Source organism: Rhinoderma darwinii, chromosome 2 (assembly GCF_050947455.1).
Source record: "Rhinoderma darwinii isolate aRhiDar2 chromosome 2, aRhiDar2.hap1, whole genome shotgun sequence".
Taxonomy (NCBI): domain Eukaryota; kingdom Metazoa; phylum Chordata; class Amphibia; order Anura; family Rhinodermatidae; genus Rhinoderma; species Rhinoderma darwinii.
The window spans coordinates 262,025,428-262,044,715 of NC_134688.1; the positions used below are offsets into that span (position 1 = coordinate 262,025,428).

At 42.7% G+C, this 19,288-nt stretch overlaps 1 protein-coding gene across 7 annotated transcripts in view; it reads right to left on the minus strand.

Moving 5' to 3' along the window:
* Positions 1 to 2,310: 2,310 nt before the first annotated feature.
* SRRM1 (serine and arginine repetitive matrix 1) overlaps positions 2,311 to 19,288 on the minus strand; it is a 50,373-nt gene continuing 33,395 nt past the window's right edge. For 2 of the 7 annotated variants that reach the window (XM_075853221.1, XM_075853227.1), the window contains 10 exons: positions 18,033 to 18,310; positions 17,835 to 17,915; positions 15,942 to 16,028; positions 15,527 to 15,668; positions 14,877 to 14,918; positions 5,302 to 5,406; positions 4,368 to 4,838; positions 4,087 to 4,273; positions 3,652 to 3,819; positions 2,311 to 3,345 (listed from right to left, as the gene is read on the minus strand). In XM_075853221.1, the coding sequence (XP_075709336.1) occupies positions 3,241 to 3,345; positions 3,652 to 3,819; positions 4,087 to 4,273; positions 4,368 to 4,838; positions 5,302 to 5,406; positions 14,877 to 14,918; positions 15,527 to 15,668; positions 15,942 to 16,028; positions 17,835 to 17,915; positions 18,033 to 18,310 (1,666 nt within the window). In that variant the 3' untranslated portion in view covers positions 2,311 to 3,240. Of the gene's footprint in view, positions 3,419 to 3,651; positions 3,820 to 4,086; positions 4,274 to 4,367; positions 4,839 to 5,301; positions 5,407 to 14,876; positions 14,919 to 15,526; positions 15,669 to 15,941; positions 16,029 to 17,834; positions 17,916 to 18,032; positions 18,311 to 19,288 lie in introns of all 7 variants that reach the window. The other 5 variants (XM_075853222.1, XM_075853223.1, XM_075853226.1 and 2 more) reach the window with 5 other exon arrangements.

Sequence of the window (19,288 nt, forward strand, 5' to 3'; positions counted from 1 at the left end):
CTTCCTCTGGCAGCTAACAAAATAGTCCCATTTTTTTTCCCAAAACCAGCTGAACAATCCTAACAGGTATACTTCCAGGCTCTGCTCCTTCCCTGCCAAGTAGAAAGCAAATTCTTTTGTATAGCATGACTAAAAGGAATATAGGATATAATTTTAATAGACTATGGTCTTTCATGGAATTACACTATAGAGCTCTGCAATCTATATTTACATTGATGGATAGTGACCTGGGGCTGCACATGCGCTATGGATCCGAGCTGCAGAGATTTCCATCGGGGCATCAGCTTAGGAGTTCCACAGCATCTCCTTGGTGACGGCACATGTGCAGAGACGTTTGATAGCCTGAGGTGGTGTCCTTTTGACCCCTCGATAGATCTCACGCATACGCCGCTGACCATGTATACTATGGTCTGGATTCTTACCACATGATCTATGCATTGTTCTATTTATATCGGACATGAACCTTTTGTTAGTAACCCTTGAAAAGGCTATCTATGCTTAAAGAGGCTCTGTCACCAGATTTTGCAACCCCTATATGCTATTGCAGCAGATCGGCGCTGCAATGTAGATTACAGTAACGTTTTTATTTTTTTTTTAAAACGAGCATTTTTGGCTAAGTTATGACCATTTTTGTAGTTATGCAAATGAGGCTTGCAAAAGTCCAAGTGGGCGTGTATTATGTGCGTACATCGGGGCGTTTTAAATACTTTTACTAGCTGGGCGCTCTGAAGAGAAGTATCATCCACTTCTCTTCAGAATGCCCAGCTTCTGACAGTGCAGATCTGTGACGTCACTCACAGGTCCTGCATCGTGTCGGCCACAGTTGATTCTGCAGCAGCATCAGCGTTTGCAGGTAAGATCGACTTACCTGCAAACGCTGATGCTGCTGCAGAATCAACTGTAGCCTCTGGTGCCGACACGATGCAGGACCTGTGAGTGACGTCACAGATCTGCACTGTCAGAAGCTGGGCGTTCTGAAGAGAAGTGGATGATACTTCTCTTCAGAGCGCCCAGCTAGTAAATGTATTAAAAACGCCCCAATGTACGCACATAATACACGCCCACTTGGACTTTTACTTTTAAACACACCCACTTGGACTTTTGCGAGCCTCATTTGCATAACTACAAAAATGGTCATAACTTGGCCAAAAATCCTCGTTTTTTAAAAATAAAAACGTTACTGTAATCTACATTGCAGCGCCGATCTGCTGCAATAGCAGATCGGGGTTGCAAAATCTGGTGACAGAGCCTCTTTAACACACACAGGAGCGCTACCTTGGGCATACTGACCTAGTGTTACTAATGGGTAAGATACGCACTTCAGATACCTACTTAGGATTTACTTTCACTACAATGTGTGATTTTCATTACAATGTGTGATTTTCATTGCTCAAGATAGACAGTATAGTTTAGCAGCTGTGCACAGGCTGGAGAGAGAGGTGTACACACACACACACACACACACACACACACACACACACACACACACACACACACACACTTTATTCATAGCCATACGCTTTGTGCTCCACCTTTTTTTAGATTAGAGTAATTTTTTCTACAACTACATTGCAGTGATCACGCACTTGTTTTTGTAATGATTTAACACGCTCATATTGTGTAATCTATACCCCAATGTATGTATAAGAAATGTACGGTTATGAAATTTTAATATTAGTCTTTTTTGTAGCCCATTTACATCAATCTGTTGGTATCTCCTTTGTATTCCATGTCTAATTTTATGATGTTTAATAAAACTTTATATGGTCAACAATGAGTAGTGTAGGACTCCTTGCTCTTTTTGTATTTATACACACTTGTAAACAATTATTAGATGTGTAATACTATGTTTGGAAATACCTAGCCATTATCTTATTTGTCCCGTGAGATATGTGTTTAGAGTAGAACTAGGCAGAGACCTTACTGGGGTAAGTGACTGAGCATGCTCAACCAGCAGCACTCCGCTCATTAGGTGGAGACGAACACTGCTATACACTTTGAACACCAGGTGGCACTATACTATCGAAGTAAATGTAATAATTCTTCACTGGATCATTCTTTTTATTTATTTTTTTAGGAGTTTAAATACAAAAAAAACTGTTTATAATTTGGTGCTTCATTTAATTATACATACTATTTTTGGGGGATAACACCTTTAATGAGTTCAAACTGAACTAAAAAAACTGAATGTTTATATTTAACTTTTTAACTCCTAAACTTTACATAGCTTTTAGATAAATTCAGGTGAGATGAAGTGTTTGCTATACAGAAAGTTATACAACTTTAGGAACTTAGGCAACAACCCACCCCTTAAAAAAAAAAACCTTTAATAAAACAAAAGTGAAATTCCAGTGTTCCAAGTTAGCGTCTATTTAACAAAACGTATCCACGACAGGAGTGGAGAACAGAATGTGTGTAGAATATAGCAGATTTTGAGGTAAACTTGTTTTAACGGCCTCACATACAGATCTAGAAAATGATGGTCGTATTACAATATGATCATCAAAGAGGCTTTCCAGAGAAACAATTATTACTGGTCAATTAGTTGTCTTGGCTAACCAGTGAGCGAAGGGATCCTAAGTAATAAGTGAGAGCACTCAGAATAATTCTGTAACTCTCATGCATTGTTGTAAAGAGAGAATAAATGTGTACAGCCACCTCTACATCAAGAGTGGGGGCCCCCTTGGCCATAGGATCAGTAGAGTTGCCCGTCTGCTTGACCTAACCAATAACACTTTTAGAGCATGCCTTATTGACACATCACAATTTATTTTTTTTCTGGAAAATCTCTTTAATGGTTTAACAGAATTGCAACCAAACACAGGAGCCTTCTTCTGACATTTCATATTCTGTTCATGTAATGCAAATAAACGACAGTCTGTACAATTTATTAAATCTGGAAAACTTATGGTATGACAATGGAAATATTAAAAAGCAGAAAAAGGGAATACATTTTAACCAATCCAAATGTCAACCATGACAGCAGAGGATTGAGAAAGTACAACAAATGTTCAACAATAGCACGAACAGTTGACTTCTACTGCGTCGTAGCTGTAGGTGCTAAACCTCTCCCATCACTTTATGAAATGATTAGGTATATGTAATAAACCTCAACCTAATAATTGGAATAGTCTAACCTTCCAAATGCATTAAGCCATCTGAAAAAAAAAAAAAAAAAAAAAGAGGAAAAATACAAAGCAAAATACAATTTACACTTTAGCAAATGAGACATGAACAGAACTATAATTGAGGGGAAACCTGCGCTTTTCTCATGGAACGCAGAGCCTTCTCTCGTAAATGCTTCTCCAAATCGTCCAGATTTCCTTCTCCGTCACTTTCAGTCTCCTGGTGGGGGGGAAATGTATAGGATTTGTGTTTAGGGAGGTACACGCCCGGCATCAGTAGAATTTTTAATACGCTGCAGCAGAAAACAGAAAAGGAGGCAGAACAGTGATTGGTGACCAAAACTATTCAATGGGGCCCACTACACTACCCACCACCCAAGTTAACGCGTGCAAAGTAGAACGGATGCTTCTGTACAAAAACACAGGCTTGGAAAAGTGTCTTCTAAGCTAGATAAATGGATGCAGAAGGGGGGGGGGGGGGGGAATCTACACTGCTAGTACAGGGTTAAACAAGTACCTAACTCACCTTCTTAGCCTCAGTATCCACATCTGCTTCAGTGACCTCTGGAGAAGCAGCAGCGGCAGCCTTCTCTTTCTTATGTTTTTTGTGTTTCTTGTGCTTCTTTTCTTTTTTATGTTTCTTGTCCTTCTTCTTCTTCTTCTTCTTCCCTCCACCACCTTCCTGATCTGAAGTCTACATACCCCAAAAAAAAAAAGGGACCATTTGTCATAGCACATAAGGATTTCTGCACAGGACCTCCTCATTACTAAGACGTAGCAACGTTTTGCTTCCGTCTGTGGTTCATATCCTGTTTCTAGTCTTCATAAGTATTTGTGTAGGTGTCTCATCAAAGTTACAAATCAATGAAAATTGCCTATTCAAGGTATAGTGAATTTAAAACGCTATTTAACAGTACTAACTAGATAGCTCTGTAGAAGGAAACACCAAACAGCTGGTTACCTGAGCAGGAGATGGACTTGGTGTAGTGCTCTTGGCTTTTTTAGCTGGAGCTGGGGCAGGAGACCAGTTAGCAGACCGAGATCGGGACCTAGATGGTGAAACAGCTTGTTTTTTAGGAGCCGGCTCAGGGGATCCAGAAACGGATCTTGATGAAGAGCCTTTTCTAGGTGGTGGACTTGGAGACTCCCTTAAAAAGGAGGAAAAAAAAAAAAAGTATTAATATAGAAATAACCAGACAAAAAAACAAAACAACAAGTATGCAGGATACTTAAGGATCTTACTTTATCAGTTTCTTCGGTTCTGGTGTTCTGGATACTCGTCGAATAGGTCGTGTACTTGGAGAAGGAGACTGTTGCCTCCTAGGAGGAGAAGATGATGGTCCCCTCCTAAGTGCTGGAGGGCTCTCCGAGCCACGTGCAGCTCTTGGACGTGGAGAGGGTGATAAACGCTTCGGCTGCACAGGAGAGCGTACCTCCCTTCCAGATCTGCTTGGGGATGATACTTTTCTGTGCTTAGATGGTATAGATGGAGATTGCCTTTTTCCTCCAGGAGATCCTTTATGTTTTGGTGGAGGTGAACGTGATACTCTAGGTTTTGATGGAGGAGGTGACTGGGATATTCTGCGTTTTGAAGATTGCTGAGGTGGTGGTGAAGAAATTCTCCTCTTAGGAGGTGGAGAAGGAGAGTATCGTCTTTGAATTGGTGGTGAGTACCGTCTTTGTGGGGGAGACTGCCTGCGAGGAGAGGGAGACCTAAGTAAATTACAAGAGTAACTTATTCAGCTAAGCGCTTTAATAAGAATAATGTAAGATAATTTCAACATTTAACATGCAAAGGGGAACCAACGCTAGTGGAGATGAATGAATGTGTGTTTGCTTACACAAAAATCCACCCATGTGACTTGTCAGCTGTCAAAATAACGTGTATTGGAGGAGAAGATGCTTTCTCGCTGCCTGTTCAGTGACAGGATTTACAAATGTTGATATGGTCATTTACAGGGGTCCACTGCAGCACAATCATGCTGGGCCAAGTATATGATTGCATGTTTGGCGCACCGCTGAAACCAGAAGTAATGTCATTACAGCATTTTCCAGTTTCAGAGGGGCCTAGAAACAACCATTTATTTTTTTTAGAGGGAATAAAAGGAATTTAAGTTGTCTAACACTAATCGTTATGCAACTAATTTACTAGATAAGAATAATTACTACACAACACCTGCGCCTTTGTGGAGAAGGGGAACGTCGTCTCCTATGGGGTGGAGCAGGAGAAGGGCTTCGCCGACGTCTCAGTGGAAGTGGTGATGGGCTTCTCCTTCTTCGGCTGAGAAAAATAAAATAAAGTAAAATTCCAGTTCACATGCACCACAAAAGGAATGTTTACGATTTTAAAAAGTCTAAAGTTTAACTATTGAATGCTCCCTATGGTTTTATGCAGAACATACCACACAAACGATTAGTTACATGATACAGAAGCAAACCTTTGTTTCATCAGAGAAAGTATACATAACTAACTGCTTTAACTCCTTAACCACCGTATTTTGACGGCAGGTGCTTAGTCTACAGTGACGTCTTTTGGCGTCGCTGTAGAAGAGGCTGATGAGCGCTCCTGTGAGTGCTCATCCTCTAAGCAGGAGCTGTAACTAACAGCTCCTGATCTTAGAAAAGCCTGCTGAATACAGCTGGGGTCTGAAAACATTCAGACCCCAGCTGTTTAACCCTTTGATCGCTGCGATCCGTGACAAGATCAAAAGGGAACTTCCCTCTTTGATCGCGTCACTGGAAACCCGGTGACGTGATCAAAGAGCAGGGAATCCCTCTGCAGTCAGCCCTGGGGACCTAGAAAGTACCCCAGGGCTGTCTGTTCAGTTTGCCTGCTGTTAGGGCACACTATGAGCTGCCCTAACAGCAGCCTGTGTCATAGTGACACAGTATAATGTATTAGCATACAGGAGTATGCTAATACATAAGTAAAAAATTAATTTATAAATAAAAAAAGTTATCCCTTAATGGGATTTAAAAAAAAGTAACAAAGAAAAAAAAAAGAAAAAAGTCCAAATAAATATATTATTTTTTATAAAATATATTTTATTGCCCCTACACTAAATAAAAAACCTACTCATATTCGGTATCTAAACGACCATAATAACCTGAAATATTAATCTAACTGGTTACCGTATTTTTCGGACTATAAGACGCACTCAGGCTTTAGGCAACAGAGAATAGGAAAAAAATTATATGTTAAAAAAATAATTTATTCTGTTTCACCACATTCTGAGAGCCAAATTTTTTTTATATTTATTTAATCGATTGAGCGGTGAGAGGGCTTATTTTTCGCAGGACGAGCTGTAGTTTTATTGGCAAAATTTTTTGATCACTTTTTTATTTATTTAATATTTTAAGCACTAAGGTGACCAAAACTATTTTGATGCTTTAAAGGGAAATCTGTCGCAAATGAAACTTTTTTTTTTTTTTTAAGTAAGTTACTTATTTCTATTATATTTTTACGGTTTTTGCTGTATTTTTATTTTTTTTCCACATGGTGGAAAGTATTAAAAATTAAATAATTTTACATGTTTTCCTATGTTGGCCACTAGAGGGAGCACTTCCCAGAATTACAGCAAGGTGAATAAGGCAAAGCAACCCGACTCACACACAGCTACCGTAAATGTGGGAGTGAATCTCACCCCCCCCCCCCTCCTATAAGCCAGGAAAAGGTTTCTTGAAATTGCTAAGCAGTGTCTGTCTGCCATTTTGGGTGTGATTCTGCAGCTGGCAGAAGCTATAGGACACACCAAAAGGCTAAGGGTATGTTCACACGCTTACTAAACAAAGGGAAAACAGCTCCTGATTTTCAGCCATTTTTTAATCAAACTCGCGTTTTTGGTGTCGTTTTTTATGGCCGTTTTTGGAGCGGTTTTTCTATAGAGTCAATGTAAAACGGCTCCAAAAACGTCCCAAGAAGTGATATGCACTTCTTTTTGGCAGGCGTCTTTTTACGTGCCGTTTTTGAACAGAACAGAACGCCGTAATTCCCATTGAAACCAGAGGGCAGAGGTTTGTAGTTCAAATTGGAAGAAAATAAATACAGCAAAAATAATAAAAATAAGTAACGATACATACAGAGATGGAATACGGCACATACATCCCCATAGAGAATGCGAACGGGAGCAGTTCCATTCTCTGCAGCGTACACTGTCTGTGTGGGAACGGCACATGCGCCGCTCCCACAGACCAAAACTAAGCTAGTTAGCAGAGTGAAATCCGGCGCCATTTTCATGTGGACTGGAAGCCGCTGCCGGACAGTAAGATGAAGACTTCCAGCCGCGGCTTCCGGCCATATGTTCAAGGAAGCGAAGGCGCAAGGAATAGGAGCGGAGGCGGCAGCAGCAGGTAATTTATATTTGTGTATGTGATGTGTGTTATATGTTCGTGTTATACGGTCTGCTGAGCACTGTATCTAATCCTCCTACACTGTGCAGTCGCTCAGAAAATGGCGGCACAGTGTAGGAGGTTTGAAGATTCAAACAATAAGGGAGGGTGGATTGTGTGAGGACACTAGAGCAAGTGTGTCTACCCCAAATTTGCAGCATAAAGCAATGAGGTTGCTTTACCATATTGACCATGCTGCAATTTTGGGAACCGCTCCCTCTAGTGACCAGCACATGGAAATGTTATAAATTAGAATCGAATTTATAATATTTCCTGACTTGTGAAAAAATTCAAACAATGTGTAATCACTTAATTAATAATTGTTTAACTAAAAAAAAAATATATAATTTCTAGCGACGCATTCCCTTTAAGAGCAAACTACTGTCCAAAAATGAGGTTCACTGCAGCATCACATTGTAAATATTTGGAAACACACATGAAGAGCCTGTTTCCTATTAAGAACCGTTCACACAGAGTTTTTTGAAGGGTTTGATGCGGAAACCGCGCCGCAAAACGCACCGAAAAATTCCTCCCATTGATTTCAGTGGGAGGCAGAGGCGTTCCCGCGAGCGGGAAATAGAAGGTACATGCCTTATCTTCGGGCGTTTACGCCTTGGATCTCCCATTGACATCAATGGGAGGCAGAGAAAGCGTATTTCGCTGCGTTTTATGCCCGTGGCGCTTAATGGCCGCGAAAATCGGCGTGCAGGCAGAGGAAATTCTGCCTCAAAATTCCAAATGGAATTTTGAGGCAGATTTTCCTCCTGCAAAAAACTATGTGAACTCACCCTTAGGCCTCATTTACACGAGCGTATTATACGCGCGTGCGACGCGCGTGCTTTTCACGCGTGTCGTACGCACCTATATTAGTCAATGGGGCAGTTTAGACGATGCGTGAATTGCGCTCAGCGCGTGTGCGCAGAAAAAAACTCACGACATGTTCTATAATCGTGCGTTTTTCGCGCACTCACGCACCCATTGAAGTCAATGGGTGCGTGAAAACCACGCATGCCGCACGGAAGCACTTCCGTGCGAACTGCGTGATTCGCGCAAGAGCTGTCAAACTCCTGAATGTAAACAGAAAAGCACCACGTGCTTTTCTGTTTACAAACATCCAAACGGAGTGTCAAATTCGAGATGAGCGCACCGAACTTCACCGGGTTCGGCCAAACTCGTTTTGACCGAAACCGGTAAAAAATGTTCGGGTACGCGACGTCAGGAGACAGTCACTGTCCACGGTGCTGAAAGCGTTAAACTGGTTCAGCACCATGGACAGTGACTTCCGCTCCGAAAATCCATGAACCTGTAAAAAAAAAAAAGACGTTCTGACTTACCGATAACTCCGGTCCGACCTCCCGGGATGACAGTAAAGTCCAAGTGACAGCTGCAGCCAATCACAGGCCAAGCACAGGCTGCAGCCAATCACAGGCTGCAGCGGTCTCATGGACTGCGGCGTCATCCTGGGAGGTGGGGCCTGATGACAAGAGAGGGACGCGTCACCAAGGCAACGGCCGGGAGCCCGGACTGGGGGAAGCAGGAAGTTCTTGGTAAGTATGAAAGTCTTTTTTTATTCACAGGTTGGTGTATATTGTGTTCGGCATTCACTGTCGAGGGTGCTGAAAGAGTTACTGCCGATCAGTTAGCTCTTTCAGCACCTTGGACAGTGACGGGCGTCGACTAGCCTCATCTCTATGATGGCGGCTGCGCGAAAATCACGCAGCCGCGCATCATACACGGATGACACACGGAGCTGCCAAGTCCCTTTTGCGCGCGCAAAACGCACACGCTCGTGTAAATGAGGCCTTAGGCTATGTTCACACGGAGTATTTTGGGGGAGGAATATCTGCCTCAAAGTTCCAAACGGAATTTTGAGGCAGATATTCCTCCCCCAAAATACTCCGTGTGAACAGCAATTATCGCGCCGTTTTTCGCCCGCGGCCATTGAGCGCCACGGGCATAAAACACGCTTTCTCATGCCTCCCATTGAAGTCAATGGGAGGTCGGAGGCGGAAGCGCCCGAAGATAGGGCATGTCGCTTCTTTTTCCCGCGAGGCAGTTTTACTGCTCGCGGGAAAAAGACGCCGACGCCTCCCATTGAAATCAATGGGAGGCGTTCTCGGGCCGTTTCTGCCGAGTTTTGCGACGCGGTTTCCGCGTCAAAAAACTCGGCAAAAGACCCCGTGTGAACATAGCCTTAAAGTGAGCACCGTTTCCATTTAACCCCTTAATGACCAGCCTATTTTAAACCTTAATGACCAAGCCATTTTTTACGTTTTTCCGTCGTCGCATTCCAAGAGCTATAACTTTTTTATTTTTGCGTCGACATAGCCATATAAGGTCTTGCCTTTTGCGGGACAAGTTGTATTTTTTACTAGCACCATTTTGAGGTACATATTTATTGATGATGCGGGGGGTGGGGGGCGGGTTAGAAAAAATACGGAAATTTCGCCACCCTTTTTCGCTTCCTAAATCTACATCGTTTACCGTGTGGTATAAATAACACAATACCTTTATTCAGTGGGTTGTTGCGATTGCAACGATACCAAATTTGTATAGTTTTTGTATGTTTTACTACTTTTACACAGTGAAAACACTTGTATGAGGGCTTTTTTTTTTGCGGGACGACGTGTAGTTTTTATCGGTACCATTTTGGAGTAGATGTGACTTTTTGATCACATTTTTTTTTTTTTAATGCTGGATTCAAAGATTCTTATTTTATTTTTTACGACCTTCACCGTGTGGGTTAAATGATGTAATAAGTTTATAGTCGGGGTCGTTACGGACACGGCGATACCAAATATGTGTAACTTTTTTTACTTTATTTTGTTTGTTAATAATAAAGCAGTTTGTAAGGGGGAGAAGTGTGTTTTTCATTTTTTTTTCTTCACTTTTTTTTACTAGTCCCACTAGGGGACTTCACTATGCGATTATCCGATCGCATTTATAATACACTGCAATACTTCTGTATTGCAGTGTATTCTGCCAGTCCGTGTAAAACGGACAGGCATCTGCTAGGTCATAACCGAGGCATGATCTAGCAGGCATTCACTACAGGCAGACCTGGGGCCTTTATTAGGCCCCCGGCTGCCATCGGAGACACAGACACTCGGCGATTTTATCGCCGGGTGTCAGCGGGATGAGAGGGAGCTCCCTCCCGCTCTCCAAAACCACTTAGATGCGATGCACGCTATTCAGCACCGCATCTGAAGGGTTAAACGGGTGAGATCGATACTAATATCGATCTCACCCGGTCGAGCAGGGACGCCCCCAGCTACCTCCGGTAGCTGAGAGTAGGGAGATTTGACAGCTCCCTGCTCTGTTTACTTATTCCGATGCAGCGATGTAAAAAGTCTATTGCATCGGAATAAGGCCAGTTAGTGACCGACGTAAAAAAACACTATGGGCCGGTCACTAACGGGTTAAACAAGCATTCCACTTTATATTTTTATTTGTACATTGGTGTTTCAGTGGGGTGCGGTGTGCAAAAATACTTACCGATCCCTGCATCTTGTCGTTTTTAGAGTCCAGCGCCGCTCGTGTGATCTTCATTCTGACCTGGTCTGGAATTGCTGCTTTTCAGAAAACCGGAAGTAAGGCTCTCAATGCATTCCTATGGAGCCTCGTTCTGGCTCCCATAGGAATGCATTGAGAGCCTGAGTTTCGGTTTATTCAAAAGCACAGTGACTCCAGACAAGTCAGAATGATGATCACGTGAGCTGCGCTGGACCCGAAAAATACAAGATGCGGGGATCGGTAAGTATTTTTGCACACGGCACCCCACTGAAATACCAATGTAAAAATGGGGGGGGTGCAATAAAAAAAAAAAAAAAAAAAAGGAGTGCTTCTGTTTACCCAAGTAAATAGGACTGAGCTGCAGTACCAGGCACAGCCACAACCAAATGTGCAGCCCTGTATCTTGTTAAATGGTAAAGTGAGCGCTGTGGCCCCTTCATATGATCATTAGGAGTGCTAGGAGTTAGATAATAATGGTCTACCCAAAGGAAAGAGCAAAAATACCATTTAGAAAAGCTCCGTTAATAATGCCAAACAACAAGAAATCCCATAGGTAAAGACCTCAAAAAGTTAGGCGACATCAGCTAATTTGTAGGGGCATTAACGAATTAACATCTGAAACAAGTAAATCACTAGTATGTTATAGAAGATGGCTATGGGACAAGTACATCCCAGGTATGTGGAAAAGCTCAAAAGGAAGTGATTACAGGAGCACGAGAAAACTGTCAAAATGAAGACTAATCACCAGAAATTGACATTTATTACATTTAAATGAATAATGATCCAACTTCTTTAAATTCTTATTTAAAGAGGTACTCTGCTTTAGACATTTCTATCAGGGTATATGGATGTAAGAAGCGGCTTCTCCACTCAGAGACCTCTTCTATTAGGCAGAGTGGACAACAGTGGCAAATAACAGGGTCATGACCTAGGTTCAACTGATCGTTACACATATACATGAATTTCAATAGGTATCATTTCCGGCCGGAAAAAACTCAGCAATTCCGCAGTGTGGACGAGCCCTTACAATTGATATCAGAGCTTCGCACATGAATTTTGGCCACTTTAGCAGAGATGTTGCCGTATTACCCACAGTGCCAATGCTCAACAGAAGCAACAACCTTATTCAAAGATGACATAGGGCCTCCCTGACATGTGCCCCTCTTGCATGGTTTTTGAGAACAGGCAGCTTTTAGCAGATGTACAGAAATTAATTCAATCATGAAATGTTTTTAAAACTAAGTAACTAAACCACAAAGGACAGTGAGGGAATTGGTTACTAGGAAACGTGTGTCAGGGGGAAATAAAATAAAATAAACCACAACGAATTGACTAGGATAGTTTGACATTTGTCGCATGTGCACATTGTATGTCTTCAGACTGCATCCATCAATCTTCAAAAAGCCTGCACGCTCTAGACTTCGAGTAGGTTATAAGGAGGACGGCAAAACAGAGCAGCTAGCTTGGAAACCCTCGGGACGAAGGTTACCGTTACCAGGAACACAACCTTCCGGGCTAAAAGATCTCCAGTAGGGGCTCAAATTAAATGGATTGTAAAACCAAGTTGAGGTCTCATGGAGGAGTCCGGAATCTATATGGGGGAAACGTGAGCAACCCCCTGTAACATTGTTCGAACGTAAGATTTCGATGCCAATGGACGATTGAAGAGGAATGAAAGCACATGCACCTGTCCAATAAGGTAACTAAGGGCAAGACCCTGAACAGGGAAAAACAGTGACAAGCCTAGTCCGGCTCATCGAGAACGGTGGGATTCCCTATGCCTTGATGCCTCTGGGAAGCCTATGCAGAAGAGGCAGTGGAGGGAATAAGTACAAGATACTGAAGCAAACCCACCTGGATCAAATTTGGTCTAAAACCTCCTAGAGGAGACACCACTCCCCTGGGTCGACTGAGGAAGTCTACGGACAGATACATAACATCCAACGCCAAGGTATTCGAAAGTTTCTTTTCATGGCGATTCCACTGCTTGGAGACCAATTCCTCAAACTTGGAGTGAAAGGAAAAAACGGTTTGCGACCATTTAGGTCAGCGGAAGTAGATCACTTCTTGTGAAGGTGAACGCTCTGAGTCTGTCATCTGTAAGGTTTTGCAAACTGCCTAAATGAGACTGTCCACAGTAGAGGACAACTTAAAATAATGTTCCTCGTCCAATTCAGGTTGGGAATCTGAAAGCTCCCCATCTGACAGCGCCTCTTTCAAAAGGAGAGAAAACTGCAGATCAGACGCCTGGAGGGGAAACGGATGAGGTCAGAAAGACTGTTGGCTGTCATGCAGACCTGGCCCGCTTTTTGAAACATACCACATAAGGCAGACGTGGATGGAAAGTCCAGAGGGGACTGGTCAAAAAGGCAAACCAAAACGCCCATCATGGACTAGGTGATATCAATGAGATTACGGCCCTGGAAAACGAATGCGCCTACTCCAGTTCGGCCCATACTTCACTAGGCGAGGGCAACACTGGGGGTGGCAGAGTCAAAGAAGCTTGGCTACGGGGCCAGCATGTATTGCACAGAGAAGTAGGTTGACCACAGGAAAACTGTGCTGCATTTAGTTCAGGCATAAAAAAATAGTGATGGTCGCCTGGCAAGAGGACAGAGGGGCTGACATTGTAGAAATGGAGTCACAACACACTACCTTAATAAGGGGCGATGGTGACCAGAGGATTATTTAGATACTGCACAGCAAGATAATTACTCCACCTTAGAACCTAGGCATTTCTGACCAGTCATTACCCCCATTCCTGCTAGGATAATGGGCCCTACTACAGAAGAATTATGCTGAGGCTAGAAGAGGGATCCTGTAGAAAAGAAAAAGGGAGTATCTTGCGGTTTTAGGCCAATAAACAGCAACCCAGGAGGACATCCAGCGTCCCTACAGCTCATCTGCCCGACTGAGAAGACAGAGCCGGAGGAAGTAGTTACAACCCCCATGTGTCACGAATGGTCAGCAGCGGTCATGTGCCTCAAGAGGCCCAATCCAAGTTTAGACGCCAGGGCACACTAGCGCTTGACCGCTGCTAGGAGACACAGTCGCTGTAATAAAGCATCTCTCTACCAATGTCCCTGAAGCTAGACCCAGCCAGACATAGTAGGCTGTAAACGCTGCATAGCCACCAATACGGGGCCATACGATTGGCGAATCGATGCGAGCAGCGGGTGGCTGGGTTTTTGTAGAGGGACTTGACTTTTTCCTTACTTAGCCCCTTGTTCCAGGTCCATTTCTTGCTCTAGCCATTTTGGCGACCAGCAGGGGCAGCCCTTCAGTGAGCCAACCTCAGGTGAGTGGGGGACACTAGTGGGAAGAAGTAGAGGAAAAGTGCTCCTCCTGCTGGTGGGCTAAAGAGGAGCTTGTGCTCTTGTCCTCATTGGCAGGGGAACAACGAAGCAGTGGGGTTAATAACGTGCAGCAGCCAGGAAGGGAAACCAGGAAGACAGAGTCGCTCCCATTTGTCATCTATAGTGTAAAGTAAAAAAAAAAAAAGGAAAACTCTCAACCTGCTGAACCAGCAAGAGCATCTGCCCTCTACCGATACGGAGATAAGACTAAATTAGCTCAGCGTCCGTAGGTAGCGCCAGCACTTTTTTTTTTGGCAACAGCATATATTCATAGTCTGTGTCCCCCAATGATACCAAGAAAAAAATTTCATTAGGCAGTAATTAAGGTTGGCTTACATAAAACCCATTTCAATTGCTAAAGGAACTAAATTACAGCGTAAAGAAACAATGCAAAAAGTGTTATGGCCATATTTTACACTGGCATTAGAATAACCATACAAAATTCTAAATGATTACCTCTAGTAGTAGACTATTAGCAAAAGCCTAAACCAACCTTTTAAGTGGAGGTGATTGCCACCTTTTCAGAGTCTGCATCCTGAGAGCAAGGAGGAAACAAAGATTCAAGTTTTAAGCGAGTTTCCAGAGAAATTACAAAAAATGTGCATAATTCTGAACAGCAAGAAGGTTGTGGATTCTCTCACAAACTGCCACAGAGACCCTTCGAAGGGTAGTTGGCCTCTGGGTGTCAGAGGAATTAGCCTCATGAAAGCTTAACTGGCTGCTAACAGCTACTGCCTGATGCAGAAATGTAAGCTATGCAGCCTATTAGAAGCCATTATTTGTGCTCCATAAAGTAAAGCTACGTTTACACTGGAACTTCTCTGTTATTCAATTTTCAGTCACACAGAAAAATGTAGCGGAGACTCCAGCGACCACCCACTTTTATTTTAATTGTGTTTTTCTGATGGTTGATTCCATTAGCTGCCGTCAGCTATTTTAGAATAGAATCGATTTTTCTATTTTCGATCTTAAAAAATGGACGTTAGAAACTGAAATCTGATGCTAGTGTGGGCAGAGATGAACATCTAAAAGATTTAGGAGCACTGACATTATTTGCATTATTTGGCTGTAGGTAGTGAGAAAGAAAGGATTGTTGGCTGGGAGAAATGCAATACTACAATATTCACAGGAGCAAGTACTAACTGTGGAGAAGGTTCCTTGGGTCTTTTCCGTGAAAGGGATGGACTTCTTGATGTAGAATGTCTACGTCTTCTTCCGACTTCCCCATTCTTAACTCCTGAGCGCTTTGGCCGTTCATCTTCTGAAGAGGAGGATGATCCAGAATCTAGAATTCAATAGTAAAGTTATGTAACAATGGTTTTAACGGGATTTATTCAGTCTCTATGAGGCAAGACCAAAAATCCTAGAAAACACTAACTTCTACAACTAGGACTGATGGCTTATTTGATTGATCAATAGAGAGACAGACACACACACAGGGACAGACACTATCATCAACGTCAAATAATATTTACTCAAAAAAAAAATACCATAAAAGAAAACCTGCTTTAAACTGGAATGTCTGATGCAAAACTCCAATATTAATAAACATAATTACCTGAGGAGGATTGCTGATTTTGTCTTCTATACTGACGACGTTGCTGCACAGAATCGGACGTTCCCATTTTGCCTCCCTTATCATCATCTGCGAAATTACAGTGGGTCTTCAAAATTATATTATATATACACACACACTGCTGAGGGAAATGTGCATGCAACTAATGCTAGGAAAGAAGCGGTAGCATGACGACTAGATAACCCCTTTTCACGTGTGCCCTATTAGGCTCTGCCTATGGCACTCAAACTACATAGTCACTTATGCATTGAAAACAGATCTATCAGCTCAATACGCTGTCCATGTAAGGACTCCTTCACACACAGAATTTTTCTGGGACTATAAACTGCATCAAAAAACGCTAGCGTTATTAAAAATGTAACATGCATATATAGCGTTTTTTTATTTAGTATAATATTGTACATACTTTTCTGTTTTTAAAGTCCCATAGGGAAGCCTATGGGAAAAACACCATACCCCGAGCATGTTTGTAGAAACACACCAATGACCACAAAATGGACTAAAAAACGCTACAAAACCAAAACACAGTAGTACGTAGTGCATTTTATATTTTACTATAAAAACTTTAATGTAACATCTGGCCGCACTAAAAAAAAATGCATCAAGTGTATCGAAAAATGCAGCAAAATGCTGTGAATCCTGCCTGAGGTCAGCATATGAAAGCAACAGACTCCTAGTAGCCAAAACACAAACGGTTGGCCGTTTGGGAAATAAAAGCACTGAAAGAATTAAGCGACTCCAGTTAGACGTCCGCTGTATTCATTAGGGGATTGCGCCCCTGCCCTATCTTCAGTGACTACAGGCTGCTGGGTATAAACGTATACACGGCGGCCTGTCAATCACCGGCCTGAAAGGCAGGGAGAGCGCTCCGCTCATGAACGCAACAGACTCATAATTTTGAGTCCACTGTATTTTATCAAAACCGCACAAATTATTTTGTGCCATTTTTGTTACTAAGAGTACGGACCAGTAGCCATAATATGCTACTCTTACATAGGGCAGCATATTAAGCGGACAGAGATTTACTTTAATAAGAGTCTGTCATGAAATGTAAGGTCAACGGACGGCTGCCATTGCTAGTTAACAATAGGGCAAAGGAGTAGAAACATAGCTACACTTTGAAGATTGTAGGACTTGCATAAGGGTAAAGTTTTACTCCTCCGTGCGCTATAAGCCAATTAGCTTTGCTGAGCTCCAACCACTCCCCATCCCCAGTTGATTGACAGCTTTGATGGTCTACAACCAAAGCCCTGCAGCAATTGTGGAGGGGGAGGGGTTGGAGCTCTAGATGCCGGAAACTTCCTGGTTTGGCAGACATGAAAGCCTAATTGAATAAGGCACGCAGTAGAATCAACTTTTTTACCCTGATGCAAGCTCTGAGCTTAAGCACTGGCATGTTCCTACTCCTTTACCCTATTACTTACTAGCAGTGTCAGACGTTTGGTTAGAAACAAATCTCATGACTGACTTGCTTAAGTCCAACCCCCCCCAGTGTTTATAATTATATGATCAATCAAGGAGCTCCAAGCAAAGAGCTCTCCTGCTTAAAACAGAATATATTGTTAGAACAATTCAAACTAAAAATGCATTAAAGGCGTATTCCCAACTCACACATTTATGGCATATCCATAGGATATGCCATAAATGTGTAATAGATGCAGGTCCCTCAACCCACCAACTAATGCGGCAGGGGGCAGATGCATGGGTCTTTCAATTCAGTTCTATGGGAAACAGCCGAGCTAGCCCTACGTAAATTACTGGTGCACAATTTACAATATAGGTGCGATGGATGAAGTCATGTGGCCCTCTCAGCATTCAGGCAAGGGGGCATCAGTAATTGACATAAAACACATGCGCAAAAGTCTCATGACCTACCAGATTCTGATATTTCCCTTTTGCGTGGTTTCGAGGGAGGTGAAGGAGTTTTCCGTTTCTCTATAATTTTGTGTTTTGATGCTGCAACGAAATACACCAAAATCGAAATGTAAACGAAGATAGCAGAAAAGCTTTGTCTACAGCACACAGAAGGGTGAATTACTTTTTATATTAAGTATACCAAAATTTTCCAACTACCTGAAGCCCGAGCAGGTGAAACAGATCCTATAGCCTTTCTTGAACGCGATGACTGTTGTGGCGATGGAGAACGCCTTTTCTGTGGTGGGCTTGGAGGTGGAGACGGTCTATATCGTCTTCGTGGAGGACTGGCTGATGGAGGTGAGCGGCGTGGCTTGCGTGGTGGGCTGGAGGAAATTCTTTTGGGCTGCTTCTTAGGAGGAGGTGGTGGTGGTGGTGACCGAGATGAGGACGATGAGCTACTACTTCCAGATAAAGATGCTGAAGAACGTCTCCTACTGAGTGTTTTAGAATAAAAATATGGCAAATATTTAGGATAGATATATATACAGTGAAGGAAGTAAGTATTTGATCCCTTGCTGATTTTGTAAGTTTGCCCACTGTCAATGACATGAACAGTCTAGAATTTTTAGGCTAGGTTAATTTTACCAGTGAGAGATAGATTATATATATATATATAAAAAAAAGAAAATCAGTCAAAATTATATATATTTATTTGCATTGTGCACAGAGAAATAAGTATTTGATCCCTTTGGCAAACAAGACTTAATACTTGGTGGCAAAACCCTTGTTGGCAAGCACAACAGTCAGACGTTTTTTCTAGTTGATGATGAGGTTTGCACACATGTTAGATGGAATTTTGGCCCACTCCTCTTTGCAGATCATTTGTAAATCATTAAGATTTCGAGGCTGTCGCTTGGCAACTCGGATCTTCAGCTCCCTCCATAAGTTTTAGATGGGATTAAGGTCTGGAGACTGGCTAGGCCACTCCATGACCTTAATGTGCTTCTTTTTGAGCCACTCCTTTGTTGCCTTGGCTGTATGTTTCGGGTCATTGTCGTGCTGGAAGACCCAGCCACCAGCCATTTTTAATGTCCTGGTGGAGGGAAAGAGGTTGTCACTCAGGATTTGACGGTACATGGCTCCATCCATTCTCCCATTGATGCAGTGAAGTAGTCCTGTGCCCTTAGCAGAGAAACACCCCCAAAACATAATGTTTCCACCTCCATGCTTGACAGTGGGGACGGTGTTCTTTGGGTCATAGGCAGCATTTCTCTTCCTCCAAACACGGCGAGTAGAGTTAATGCCAAAGAGCTCAATTTTAGTCTCATCTGATCACAGCACCTTCTCCCAATCACTCTCAGAATCATCCAGATGTTAATTTGCAAACTTCAGACGGGCCTGTACATGTGCCTTCTTGAGCAGGGGGACCTTGCGGGATTTTAATCCATTACGGCGTAATGTGTTACCAATGG